Source organism: Dasypus novemcinctus, chromosome 2 (assembly GCF_030445035.2).
Source record: "Dasypus novemcinctus isolate mDasNov1 chromosome 2, mDasNov1.1.hap2, whole genome shotgun sequence".
In the NCBI taxonomy this organism is placed as follows: Eukaryota; Metazoa; Chordata; class Mammalia; order Cingulata; family Dasypodidae; genus Dasypus; species Dasypus novemcinctus.
Window position 1 is genome coordinate 198,584,660 of NC_080674.1, and position 13,030 is coordinate 198,597,689.

The 13,030-nt window shown below is 68.4% G+C and overlaps 1 protein-coding gene across 1 annotated transcript in view; it reads left to right on the forward strand.

The window, feature by feature from the left end:
- Positions 1 to 13,030, forward strand: part of OBSCN (obscurin, cytoskeletal calmodulin and titin-interacting RhoGEF) — a 227,076-nt gene that overhangs the window by 103,295 nt on the left and 110,751 nt on the right. Inside the window, 14 exon segments of the mRNA XM_058286343.2 lie at positions 1,161 to 1,439; positions 1,600 to 1,866; positions 2,029 to 2,298; positions 6,256 to 6,522; positions 7,236 to 7,502; positions 7,984 to 8,096; positions 8,169 to 8,322; positions 8,515 to 8,676; positions 8,872 to 8,976; positions 9,516 to 9,782; positions 9,989 to 10,258; positions 10,619 to 10,885; positions 10,977 to 11,243; positions 11,585 to 11,851. Coding sequence (XP_058142326.2) covers positions 1,161 to 1,439; positions 1,600 to 1,866; positions 2,029 to 2,298; positions 6,256 to 6,522; positions 7,236 to 7,502; positions 7,984 to 8,096; positions 8,169 to 8,322; positions 8,515 to 8,676; positions 8,872 to 8,976; positions 9,516 to 9,782; positions 9,989 to 10,258; positions 10,619 to 10,885; positions 10,977 to 11,243; positions 11,585 to 11,851 — 3,222 coding nt within the window.

The window sequence follows — 13,030 nt, forward strand, 5'->3', positions numbered from 1 at the left end:
AAAGCAGCGTGCAGGAAGTTGAGGTGTGCCTGTGTCCACTGCCACTGGTTCCTCTACCCACCCCCCACGCCTTCCACCCTCCCCAGCCTGAAATCCCGTTGTCGTGGCTTCTGCAGACACCTGCAGGCTGCTGAGGCCCGAGTCTGCAAAACAACAACACTCAGCCTTGGGTGTGCCGGGTGGACAGTGCCCGTCGTAGGGGCCACTGGTCGAGGAGCACTGGCCCTGCCCTCTGGAGCCTCAGGCGGAGGGGACAGTGGGCTGAGGACTCTCTCGGTGTGTCTGGTCCTGGCTGTCCTGTGATGAGCCCTCAGTGCTGAGCTCTGCGCAGATGCCCCCACTGTCCGAGGGCCTGGCCGTCTGCTCTGTGCCCTGCCCCTGCTCGCTCTCCCCATCCCCCTGCTCCCCCAGGGGGGCTTGGTGACTTCCTGCGCACTGAGCCTCTCTCATCGCAGGTGGGTGTGTGTCCTAGCACCCCGGCTGTGCTGATGGGGTCCCTGTTACACGGGTGAGAAAAGCAGCCTGCAGTGACGTGCCTTCAGCGCTGGGCTGGCGCCGTGGGCTCTGGGCCCCCTGCTGCCACCGGAGCAGCTCCCTCCCAGAGCCTCTGCTCTCGCCCGCCCGCCTCGCTCCTGACCGCGCCCCCTCAGCGGCGTGGGGTCTCCTGGCCGCCCCACCCCTCCATCCCGCTTCACTGGCCCTGCTGCCCAGCCTGCCCTCGCCCTGCCTCTTCTGGCCACGGCGTCCTGCTGCTCTCCAGGGAAGCTGCCCTGGCTCCTCGCAGCTCTTTCTGCTCCCTCTCCTTTGCAGTTATTTGTTCAAGGAGCTTATGCGCCTCTGGGAACTCGTGGAGAGCAGGGCTGCTGGAGAAGTCAGCTTGGCGCTCTGCCTCAGCCTGAGGGCGGGCCGTGTGGAGCTTGGCCCACACAAAGCCGTGCCCTCTGAATGCCCCCTGCCGGCCTTGCTCCCCGCCCACTCGCCTTCACTCAGCGGGCGCTACGGCCCCAGGGGCTGGGGGTGGCCAGTGCAGGGGGATGGGGTCCGCAGCAGGTCTCTCCCCACGGTGTGGCCCCAAGGGTGGCTCATCTCATGGAGGCAAGTGGGCCTGACCTGGGGGATTGCGGGTCCCCACTCTCATGCTCCCCCCACTTCCTGCCCAGAGCCCGAGTCGGGAGCCCCAGAGAGACCTGGCCGCAGGGAGCCTCTGGTGGTCAAAGAACACGAGGACATCGTCCTGACGGCCACGCTGGCCACAGCCTCAGCAGTCACTGTGGCGTGGCTCAAAGACGGCGTGGAGATTCGCCGCAGCAAGAGGCACGAGGCAGCCAGCCTGGGAAGCATCCACACGCTGACGGTCCACGGTGCGCAGCCCCTGGACAGCGCTGTCTACAGCTGCCAAGTGGGCGACCACAGGCAGGACTTCCCCGTCCAGGTGGAAGGTGAGGGGCCGGTCACCGGGAGCTGCGGCAGGGGGCTCGGGAAGCCCCGCAGGCCGTGCAGGGGCGCCGCTGCCGGGCCAGTCTGCACAGAGCTTGTGCTCGCAGCTGGAGCCCCCGGCCCCTCTCCCCAGCCCTGACGCCCCCTCTCTCGGGCTTGCAGAGGTGGGTGCCACCTTCTCCCGGCCCCTGGAGCCCGTGCGCGGGGAGCTGGGTGGCACCGTGACGCTGGCCTGCGAGCTGACCCCAGCCCAGGCGGAGGTGGTGTGGCACTGCGGGAGCACGCAGCTCCGGGCCGGCAAGCGGTTCCAGATGGCGGCCGACGGTCCCCGGCGCAGCCTCACCATCACAGGCCTGCGGGCCGACGACGCCGGGGAGTACGTGTGTGAGAGCCGCGACGACCGGACCAGCGCCCAGCTCACGGTCAGCGGTACGCGGGCCGTGGGGGAGGGCCGAGGCCTGGCCTGAGAAGCTGCTGTCCCTCCAGCCGCAGCTCAAGGCCTCCTGGGAAGGCCTCTTGGTGGAGGTGGCGTTTCCGCAACACCTGCGGGCTCCCCACCCCTCTGGCCTGAAATCACATTCCTCTCCGCAGTTCCCCGTGTGGTCAAGTTCACGTCCGGGCTGAGCGGCGTGGTGGCGGAGGAGGGCCGCGAGGCCACCTTCCAGTGCGTTGTGTCCCCCAGCGATGCCGCGGTCACCTGGTACCGGGATGGCGCTCAGCTGCAGCCGAGCGAGAAGTTTCTCATAGCCCAGAGCGGCTCCAGACACAGCCTGACCATCTCGGGGCTGGCCCTGGAGGATGCGGGCCAGATAGCAGCGGAGGCTGAGGGCGTCATGTCAGAGGCTACTCTCAGGGTGCGAGGTAAGGGGGCGTCCAGCCCTCCTTCCCGCAGGTGTCCCCGTGGGTGCTGGCCGGTGCCCTGCCCGTCTGGCGGGCCTCAGGGGAGAAGCAGATTTGGGGGGGGCGGCCGGAGGGGTGCCACTGTCTCTGTAGAGGGAGGGCTGGGCCCTGCAGGGGCCTTTGGGGCCCCTGATGGAAGAGTTGGTGGAGGCTGGCATGGTTCGGAGAGGCTTCCTGGCGGAGGCAGGGCCCCCATGCCGAATCCTGAGGGATGCCAAAGCAGTGGGCGCGGGGTCAGGGGTCTACGGCACACCGTGGCCTAGAGGTGAGGCTGAGGCTTGTGGTGCAGGTCGTGGGGAGCGCTGGCCCAGCTTGTGGTGAGGTCGTGGTGAGGTTGTGGGGAGGGCCGGTCCAGCTCGTGGTGAGCTCATGGGGAGGGCTGGCCCACCTTGTGGTGAGGTCGTGGGGAGGGCTGGTCCAGCTCGTGGTGAGCTCGTGGGGAGGGCTGGTCCAGCTCGTGGGGAGTCGTGGGGAGGGCTGGCCCAGCTCGTGGGGAGGTCGTGGGGAGGGCTGGCCCAGCTCGTGGGGAGTCGTGGGGAGGGCTGGCCCAGCTCGTGGGGAGTCGTGGGGAGGGCTGGCCCAGCTCGTGGGGAGGTCGTGGGGAGGGCTGGCCCAGCTCGTGGGGAGTCGTGGGGAGGGCTGGCCCAGCTCGTGGTGAGCTCGTGGGGAGGGCTGGCCCAGCTCGTGGGGAGGTCGTGGGGAGGGCTGGCCCAGCTCGTGGTGAGCTCGTGGGGAGGGCTGGCCCAGCTCGTGGGGAGGTTGTGGGGAGGGCTGGCCCAGCTTGCGGGGAGGGCGTGGGGAGGGCGTGGGGAGGGCCAGCCCAGCTCGTGGGGAGGTCGTGGGGAGGGTTGGTCTAGCTCGTGGTGAGTTCATGGGGAGGGCTGTCCCTGCCCGTGGGGAGGTCGTGGGGAGGGCTGGCCCAGCTCGTGGGGAGGTCATGGGGAGGTCGTGGGGAGGGCTGGGTCCAGCTCGTGGGGAGGTTGTGGGGAGGGCTGGCCCAGCTTGTGGTGAGGTCGTGGGGAGGACTAGCCTGGCTCGTGGTGAGGTCATGGTGAGGTTGTGGGGAGGGCTGGCCCAACTTGTGGTGAGGTCGTGGGGAGGGCTGGCCCAGCTCATGGGGAGGTCGTGGGGAGGGCTGGGCTTGGCTCGTGGTGAGGTCGTGGTGAGGTCGTCGGGAGGGCTGGTCCAGCTTGTGGTGAGGTCATGGGGAGGTCATGGGGAGGGCTGGCCTGGCTCGTGGGGAGGTCGTGGGGAGGTTGTGGGAGGGCTGGCCCAGCTCGTGGGGATGTCGTGGGAAGGTCGTGGGGAGGGCTGGCCCAGCTCGTGGGGATGTCGTGGGAAGGTCGTGGGGAGGGCTGGCCCAGCTCGTGGGGAGGTCGTGGGGAGGGCAGGTCCAGCTCGTGGTGAGGTCATGGTGAGGTCATGGGGAGGGCTGGCCCAGCTCGTGGGGAGGTCGTGGGGAGGGCTGGCCTGGCTCGTGGGGAGGTTGTGGGGAGGGCTGGCCCAGCTCGTGGGGAGGTCGTGGGAAGGTCGTGGGGAGGGCTGGCCCAGCTCGTGGGGAGGTCATGGGGAGGGCAGGTCCAGCTCGTGGTGAGGTCATGGTGAGGTCATGGGGAGGGCTGGCCTGGCTCGTGGGGAGGTCGTCGGGAGGTCGTGGGGAGGGCTGGCCCAGCTCGTGGGGAGGTCATGGGGAGGGCAGGTCCAGCTCGTGGTGAGGTCATGGTGAGGTCATGGGGAGGGCTGGCCTGGCTCGTGGGGAGGTCGTCGGGAGGTCGTGGGGAGGGCTGGCCCAGCTTGTGGGGAGGTCATGGGGAGGGCTGGCCCAGCTCGTGGTGAGGTCATGGGGAGGGCTGGCCTGGCTCGTGGGGAGGTCGTGGGGAGGTTGTGGAGAGGGCTGGCCCAGCTCGTGGGGAGGTCGTGGGGAGGTTGTGGGGAGGGCTGGCCCAGCTCGTGGGGAGGTCGTGGGGAGGGCTGGCCCAGCTCGTGGGGAGGGCGTGGGGAGGGCGTGGGGAGGGCTGGCCCAGCTCATGGGGAGGTCGTGGGGAGGGCTGGGCTTGGCTCGTGGTGAGGTCGTGGTGAGGTCATCGGGAGGGCTGGTCCAGCTCGTGGTGAGGTCATGGGGAGGTCATGGGGAGGGCTGGCCTGGCTCGTGGGGAGGTCGTGGGGAGGTTGTGGGGAGGGCTGGCCCAGCTCATGGGGAGGTCGTGGGGAGGGCTGGCCCAGCTCGTGGGGAGGGCGTGGGGAGGGTGTGGGGAGGGCTGGCCCAGCTCATGGGGAGGTCGTGGGGAGGGCTGGGCTTGGCTCGTGGTGAGGTTGTGGTGAGGTCATCGGGAGGGCTGGTCCAGCTCGTGGTGAGGTCATGGGGAGGTCATGGGGAGGGCTGGCCTGGCTCGTGGGGAGGTCGTGGGGAGGTTGTGGGGAGGGCTGGCCCAGCTCATGGGGAGGTCGTGGGGAGGGCTGGCCCAGCTCGTGGGGAGGGCGTGGGGAGGGCGTGGGGAGGGCTGGCCCAGCTCATGGGGAGGTCGTGGGGAGGGCTGGGCTTGGCTCGTGGTGAGGTCGTGGTGAGGTCATCGGGAGGGCTGGTCCAGCTCGTGGTGAGGTCATGGGGAGGTCATGGGGAGGGCTGGCCTGGCTCGTGGGGAGGTCGTGGGAAGGCCGTGGGGAGGGCTGGCCCAGCTCGTGGGGAGGTCATGGGGAGGTTGTGGGGAGGGCTGGCCCAGCTCGTGGGGAGGGCATGGGGAGGGCGTGGGGAGGGCTGGCCCAGCTCATGGGGAGGTCGTGGGGAGGGCTGGGCTTGGCTCGTGGTGAGGTCGTGGTGAGGTCATCGGGAGGGCTGGTCCAGCTCGTGGTGAGGTCATGGGGAGGTCATGGGGAGGGCTGGCCTGGCTCGTGGGGAGGTCGTGGGAAGGCCGTGGGGAGGGCTGGCCCAGCTCGTGGGGAGGGCGTGGGGAGGGCGTGGGGAGGGCTGGCCCAGCTCATGGGGAGGTCGTGGGGAGGGCTGGGCTTGGCTCGTGGTGAGGTCGTGGTGAGGTCATCGGGAGGGCTGGTCCAGCTCGTGGTGAGGTCATGGGGAGGTCATGGGGAGGGCTGGCCTGGCTCGTGGGGAGGTCGTGGGAAGGCCGTGGGGAGGGCTGGCCCAGCTCGTGGGGAGGGCGTGGGGAGGGCTGGCCCAGCTCGTGGGGAGGGCGTGGGGAGGGCTGGCCCAGCTCGTGGGGAGGTCATGGGGAGGTTGTGGGGAGGGCTGGCCCAGCTCGTGGGGAGGTCGTGGGGAGGTTGTGGGGAGGGCTGGCCCAGCTCGTGGGGAGGTCGTGGGAAGGTCGTGGGGAGGGCTGGCCCAGCTCGTGGGGAGGGCGTGGGGAGGGCTGGCCCAGCTCGTGGGGAGGGCGTGGGGAGGGCTGGCCCAGCTCGTGGGGAGGGTGTGGGGAGGGCTGGCCCAGCTCAGGGCAGGCAGGGGAGAGGAAGGCAGAGGCGGGGAGGCACGAGCTGAGGCATGCTTTGCGTGGAGAGCGAGCACTTCACTTCGGAAGAAAGCGAAGCCATCGCGGTTACTAAGACTCCTGCCTTGTGGGGCGATCACAGGGCCAGCCTAGACCCTGGGGGCCCATGAGGGCCTGTTTCCCCCTCCTGAGCATGTCCCGGAGCCCCTCGACCCTGTGAGCGCACAGATGCTGGGGCTCGCCAATGCCGTTCTCACCAGCTTCCAGGGGTACGGGGCAGGAGCCGTTGTTCACAGCTGGGGAGCAGCAAGTGGGAAACGGGCCAGAGAAGAAGCCTTCCTGGGCTTGTCTCCTCCGCTAAATTCTCACCTGTCCAAGTGTGCGGCTGCAGCCTGAGTGAGGCCAGGGCCGCACCCAGCTTGGAGCAGGAACTGGGGCCCTGGGTGGCTGCGCTGATCCCCGCCCTTTCCTGCAATCCCAGAGGCGCCCGTGCTGTTCAAAAAGAAGCTGGAGCCGCAGACAGTGGAGGAGCGGTGCTCGGTGACCCTGGAGGTGGAGCTGACGCGCGCGTGGCCGGCGGTGAAGTGGACTCGGAACGCGGCCGCCCTGGCTCCCGGCGGGAACGTGGAGATCCACGCCGAGGGCGTGCTCCACCGCCTGGTTCTCCACAACGTGGACTTCTCCGACCGCGGCTTCTTCGGCTGCGAGACGCCCGACGACCAGACGCAGGCCAAGCTCAACGTGGAGAGTGAGCGCGGCGGGACGGACGCGGCGCGGTGCGGGGTGTGGGGGGCGCGGCGGGACGGACGGGGCGCGGTGCGGGGGTGTGGGGGGGGCGCGGCGGGACGGACGGGGCGCGGTGCGGGGGTGTGGGGAGGGCGCGGCGGGACGGACCGGGTGCGGTGCGGGGATGTGGGGGGGGCGCGGCGGGACGGACGGGGCGCGGTGCGGGGGTGTGGGGGGGGCGCGGCGGGACGGACGGGGCGCGGTGCGGGGGTGTGGGGAGGGCGCGGCGGGACGGACGGGGCGCCGTGCGGGGTGTGGGACAGGACGTGGACGGTGGCGTGGGCGGGCTGCAGCGGGGCGCGGTGGCACAGCGTTATGGGTGCGCTGTGGAGGGATGGGCAGGCACTGCGGTTGTGTGGGCAGGGCGTGGAGGCGTGGGATGGGGCGTGGTGCGTGGGACAGCCGCGGGGTGCCGGGAGGCTTGCACAGTGGTCTGAGCGTTGGGGAGGGGCGGGGCGCGGCGGGACAGGGCAGGAGGGGCGCTGGGGTAGGGGGCGGGGCGCGGGAGGAGCCAGTCCTGTGCTGCAGGTGCGGAGGCAGGTTTCCGGGGGAGGCGGAGGCAGGTGCGGAGGCAGGTTTCCGGGGGAGGCAGCGGGGCCTCCCGGGTCCTGCAGCGGCCGAGAGGACGGCTGCGCGGTGCAGGGGCTTAGCGCCTCATGTTCACCACCCCTGCAGTGCGCCAGGTGCGGCTCGTGCGGGGCCTGCAGGCCGTGGAGGCGCGGGAGCAGGGCACGGCCACCCTGGAGGTGCAGCTGTCGCACTCCGACGTGGAGGGCAGCTGGACGCGCGACGGCCTGCGGCTCCAGCCGGGGCCCACGTGCAGCCTGGGCGTGCGCGGCGCCACCCACACCCTCACGCTCTCCGGGCTGCGGCCGGAGGACAGCGGCCTCATCGCCTTCAGGGCCGAGGGCGTGCACACCTCCGCCAGGCTCAGCATTGCAGGTGAGTGACCTGGTCCCTGCAGAGGTCCCGCCCCCGCTCTGGAGGGCGTTTTCCCTGATACCAGCTCGGGGTAACTAACTCCGTCTTTGGGGGCAGATCCTGTCCTGAAAGACATCCCCTGGCCTTGGGTTCTTTCCTTTTTTTTTTGGGGGGGGGGAGTTTATTTTTTAATTTTTTTAATTGTATTTTTTGAAGGTACATAAATCACAAAAAATGTTACATTAAAAAATATAAGAGGTTCCCACCTACCCCACCCTCTACTCCCCCACTCCTCCCACATCAACAATCTCTTTCATCACCGTGGCACATGCATTGCATTTGGTGGATATGCTTTGGAGCACTGCTGCACCACATGGATTATAGTTCACATTGTAGTTTACCCTCTGCCCAGTCCATTCAGTGGTTATGGCAGGATGTATGATGTCCAGCACCTGTCCCTGCAATGTGTTTTCTAATCCCCCTTCCCACCTCTGCCCCCCAGAGCTGCCTGTGAGGTTTACCCGCCCACTGCAGGACGTGGTGGCCACTGAGAAGGAGAAGGTGACGCTGGAGTGTGAGCTGTCCCGCCCCAACGTGGATGTGTGCTGGCGAAAGGTACCCCCTCCCCAGCACTCCCCCCCCAAGTGCAGGCAGGCAGGACCCTGACCCGTCCTCCTCCCTCCACAGGATGGCTCGGAGCTGCGGGCGGGCAAGACGGTGGGCGTGGGGGCACAGGGCACCTGCCGGAGCCTTGTTATTTACCGGTGCGAGCTCAGCGACCAGGGCGTGTACATGTGCGACGCCCACGACGCGCAGAGCTCCGCCTCCCTGAAGGTGCAAGGTGAGGGCCGCGCAGAGGGTGGGGGCACGAGCCTCCTCGCCCGCTGCCTCTCCAAGCCCCTCCGTCCTTCAGCCCCTCCCCACCCTGCCTTCTCAGGCTGGGTCACCCGGGGTGGTGGGGGCATCGGGGAGGGGGCCCAGGGAGCCAGCTCTGGGCTTCCCGAGTGAGGCAGGACCCTCCTTGCTGCCCCAGGCCGCCACATCCAGATAGTGCGGCCCTTGGAGGACGTGGAGGTGACGGAGAAGGACGGCGTTTCCTTCACCTGTGAGGTCTCCCACGACGAGGTGCCCGGCCAGTGGTTCCGGGAGGGCAGTAAGCTGCGGCCCAGCGACAACGTGCGCATCCGCCAGGAAGGTACTGGGGGCAGCGTGACCCGGCCCTCCTGCCGGGACCCCTCCCTGCCTTGCCTGCGTCCCTGGGCTCCTCCCCACCCGGCCCAGGGTTTTCTCGCTGACACCCTGCACTGCGCTCCCAAGCTGGCCTGGCCGTGGAGCAGGGCCCTTGCGCTCCTTCCTTCCACCCTCAGTGCCGCGTGCTCTCTGTCCCCAGGAAGGACATATACACTCATTTATCGAAGGGTCCTGGCGGGAGATGCGGGGGAAATAAAATTCGTAGCTGAAAACGCCGAATCACGAGCCCAGCTCCGAGTGAGAGGTGAGGGGACTGAGGGCTGACTGGTCAGCAGGTCCAGCCCAGCAGGGAGTGCTGGGACCTGCTGTGATCCTGGGAGGGAGGGAAAGGGGGTCTTGGCCCATCGGCCAGGAGCCACGGTAGGTGGGTCATGATGAATGCCACTTCCTGGGGCTAGCTGGGGTGTAGGGCCTGGGCGGTCAGCGAACACGGCACCTCCTGGTGGCACCTGACAACAGAGATGGGAGCAGAGGCGGGGGGCCGGGGGGCCGAGGCTGTGAGGGGTGTGGGTCTGGGGCCAGCATGGTGGTCCAGAGCTGATCGGGGGGGGGGGGGGGGGCGGGCCGGCCATCCAGGGGCGCGGTTGGTTCTACACAGCACGTTTCAGGCTGGCCCCTGAGGGGGATGCTCCAAACTGGTTACTGATAGGGCGTGTGGGCCCGTTTCTCCTGTGGGAAGCCCCTGGAGCGCCTGCCTCAGGCAAAGCGGCCCAGTCGCAGGTGCATGTGTATGGGGGGGCGGGCACTGACCACCCGCTTGACCCAGCTTGGCCTCGCCCACAGAGCTGCCCGTCACCATCCTGCGCCCGCTGCGGGACAAAATCGCCATGGAGCGGCACCGCGGCGTGCTCGAGTGCCAGCTGTCACGGGCCAACGTCCAAGTGCGCTGGTTCAAGGGCAGCGAGGAGCTGCAGCCTGGGCCCAGGTATGAGATGGTCAGCGACGGGCTCTACCGCAAGCTGATCATCAGCAGCGCCCAGCCCGAGGACGAGGCCACCTACACCTGCGACGCCGGCGACGCCAAGACCACTGCCCAGTTCTTCGTGGAAGGTGCTGGGCGGGGCCACGGGGGGGTCTGCGGCTCCGATCGTGTGCTGTGGCCTTCCTGGAGGGGACCCGGTCCCCGGGGGGGCTCCTCTCAGGTGGCCCGTGGGGTCGGCAGGTGGTGTGTGTACACATGGGGAGCCCGAAAGCGTCAGGAGAAGGCGGCCGACTGGCCTTGCGCCCCACGAGTGACGTGGTCCCTTTGTCCACAGAGCAGTCCATCGCCATCGTGCGGGGCTTACAGGACGTGACGGTGCTGGAGCCCGCCCCCGCCTGGTTCGAATGCGAGACCTCCATCCCTTCAGTGCGGCCCCCCAAGTGGCTGCTGGGGAGCACGGTGCTGCAGGCAGGGGCGGATGTGGGCCTGGAGCACGAGGGCACGGTGCACCGGCTGGCGCTGCGGCGCACCTGCTCCTCCATGACGGGGCCCGTGCACTTCACCATCGGCAAGGCCCGCTCCACCGCCCAGCTTGTCGTCTCGGGTGAGCGCAGCCTGCGGTGGGGGGGCTGGATGGGGGGCACAGTCCATGGGGTGGGGTAGGCCGTGCAGGGGGCAGACCAGGGCAGGGCACCCTGTCTGGAGCAGGGGTGGGGTTGACGGGGGGCAGACCAGGGCAGAGCATACTGTCTGGAGCGGGGGTGGGGTCTGCGGGGCAGGGGGCAGACCAGGGCAGAGCACCCTGTCTGGAGCAGGGGTGGGGTCAGCAAGGGCAGGCCAGGGCAGAGCACCCTGTCTGGAGCGGGGTGGAGTTGGCAGAGCTCAGCAGACCCGAGCCCAGGGTCCTGTTTGAGCAGGGGTGCCCTGCGCCCTCCCCTGGCGCCCTCTCCCCCGCCTGCTGCAGACCTCCCAGTGGCGCTCACGCGGCCGCTGGAGCCCAAAGCCGGGCGCGAGCTGCAGTCGGTGGTCCTGTCGTGCGACTTCAAGCCAGCCCCGAAGGCTGTGCAGTGGTACAAGGGCGATGAGCCTCTGGCATCCTCGGACAAGTTCAAGATGATGCTGGAGGGCCACATGGCGGAGCTGCGCATCCTCCGCCTGGCACCCGCCGACGCCGGCGTCTACCGGTGCCAGGCAGGGGGCGCCCAGAGCAGTGCTGAGGTCACCGTGCATGGTGCGCCGCTGGGGAGGGGCGCGGGGACACCCGGGGGTTCTGGGGGGGCGGGCAGCGGGTGCTGAGGGCTTTGGGCGTGTGTCCCTTGTAGTGCGGGAGGTGACGGTGACGCAGCCGCTGCGGGACGCCGAGGCCAACGAGGGGGGCCGTGCCTGCTTCTCATGCGAGCTGTCGCACGAGGACGAGGAGGTGGAGTGGTCGCTCAACGGGACGCCTCTGTACAACGACAGCTTCCACGAGATCTCCCGCGAGGGCCGCTGCCACACGCTGGTGCTCAAGCGGGTCCGCCAGGCTGACGCGGGCACCGTGCGCGTCTCCTCGCCCAAGGTGTCTGCCACTGCCAGGCTGGAGGTCAGAGGTGGGTCGCCGTGTGTGTCCACGGGCCGGACTGTGCCAGCCGCTGGACTGCTGCGTGACCCTAGGGGTGGTGGGGTGCACACAGCCCCAGGGGCCGTGGGAGGATGGGTGGGGGTTCACGGGCCCAAGGGACCCCACGAGTGGTGTGGGGGCACCCCCAGATATGAGGAACTCTGAAAGTGGAGTGGGGGGCGCCCACAGATCCGAGGGCACGGGAGGATGGAATGGGGGCGCCCACAGACCCGAGGGCTCTGAGCACGGAGGAGGGGGCGCTCTGGGCCTGAGGGTCCCCAGGGTGGAGGGCAGGCGGCCGGCCGCTTACTTGTCCCGCCCGCCCCTCAGCAAAGCCGGTGGTCTTCCTGAAGGCCCTGGACGACGTGTCGGCCGAGGAGGGGGGCACCCTGGCCCTGCAGTGCGAGCTCTCGGACCCCACGGCCAGCGTGGTGTGGCGCAAGGACGGCGTGGAGCTGGGTCCCGGCGGCAAGTACGAGTTCCTGGCCACGGCGGCCACGCGGGGGCTGGCGATGCGCAACGTGAGCCGCGAGGACGCTGGCGTGTACACCTGCCACGCGGGGGCCGCCGAGACCCGCGCCCAGGTCGGCGTGCACGGTAGGTGGGGGGCGCCCTGCAGACCCCGAGACGGGGAGGTGACGCCGCTGTCCCCAGGGGGCCCCCAGGAAGGGCAGTGGGGGTGGCACAGGGCCTGGGGGTTGCACGCGCAGCCCGCTCCTGCCCGGGGCTGAGGAGCACAGAGCCTCCTCTGCCCTGTGGGAGACGTCGGGCAGGCTCTCTGCGGGAGCGGGGCTGGCTGTGGCCCTCAGGAGGCCAAGGAGCGGGCAGGCGGTGTTGAAGGAGCGGATCAAAGTCGAGGTCACCATCTGCAGCATCGGGACACCCGAGTGTTGCTGCAGCTGAAGAAGCTGCGACGCTTGCAAGGACGGAGTAGTTTTGGGGCTCTAGGCTGGTTTTACCGATGTGAATGGTGGGTTCATGGGACGTCTCTTGACTGGACGAGGGCTTGTCGGTCTTATAAAGTTTCCAGCTTTGTTCTCTGTGGGGTCAAACGTCGTGAACCAGGGGCTTAATGGGTGGGAATTTAAAATTTCCAAAGGGAAAGACGAGGGAGGCCCCAGAGGCGATAAGGCATGGGTTTAAAAACATTTCTGTTTTTACTTTTGGCTTTCTGTATGTAATTTTATCAGCGGGGGGGCAGGGGAGAATGGGCAGAGGCTGCAGAGAACATGCAGGTCTCAGGAGGTGCCTGCATGGAGCTTTTTGGGAGTGCTGCTTCCATGGCCTGTTGAGCTGTCTCGTCTGTTGTTTTGCTTACTGAATTTGAAATAAAGTTCGAATAGAAGAAGTAGAAAGAACCTCATGGCATGAGGAACAGGAGTGAAGGGTAGAGGCTGGACTGAGCTGCCAGATGCAGGCCCAGGGTATAAGAGAGGGGATGGGGGGACCTGCCTGGGGTATCTGGCAGAAGCCGTGGGCGTGTGGTCAGGGCTGTCGGTCTTACAGAGCTGAGAGGTGCCAGAGAGGGGCTCCTGGGCAGAGGCAGACGTGTGGAGACAGAGCCGGAGGCTGGCGCCCATCCCATTTTCCACGGGGTCCTGGAAAGACCAGGCAGCGTGTCCCATGGCCTATTCCCCATAGGCAGGCAGGTTCCCTGGAACAGAGCCCCTGCTTCCCTCGACGGCAGGTTGGCTGCCGGCAGTGTGCACCTGTTGTTTGCACAATTACTACTAGTGCTGCTGCCACTTCCCAAAAAGCTCTGGTGCAGACGACACG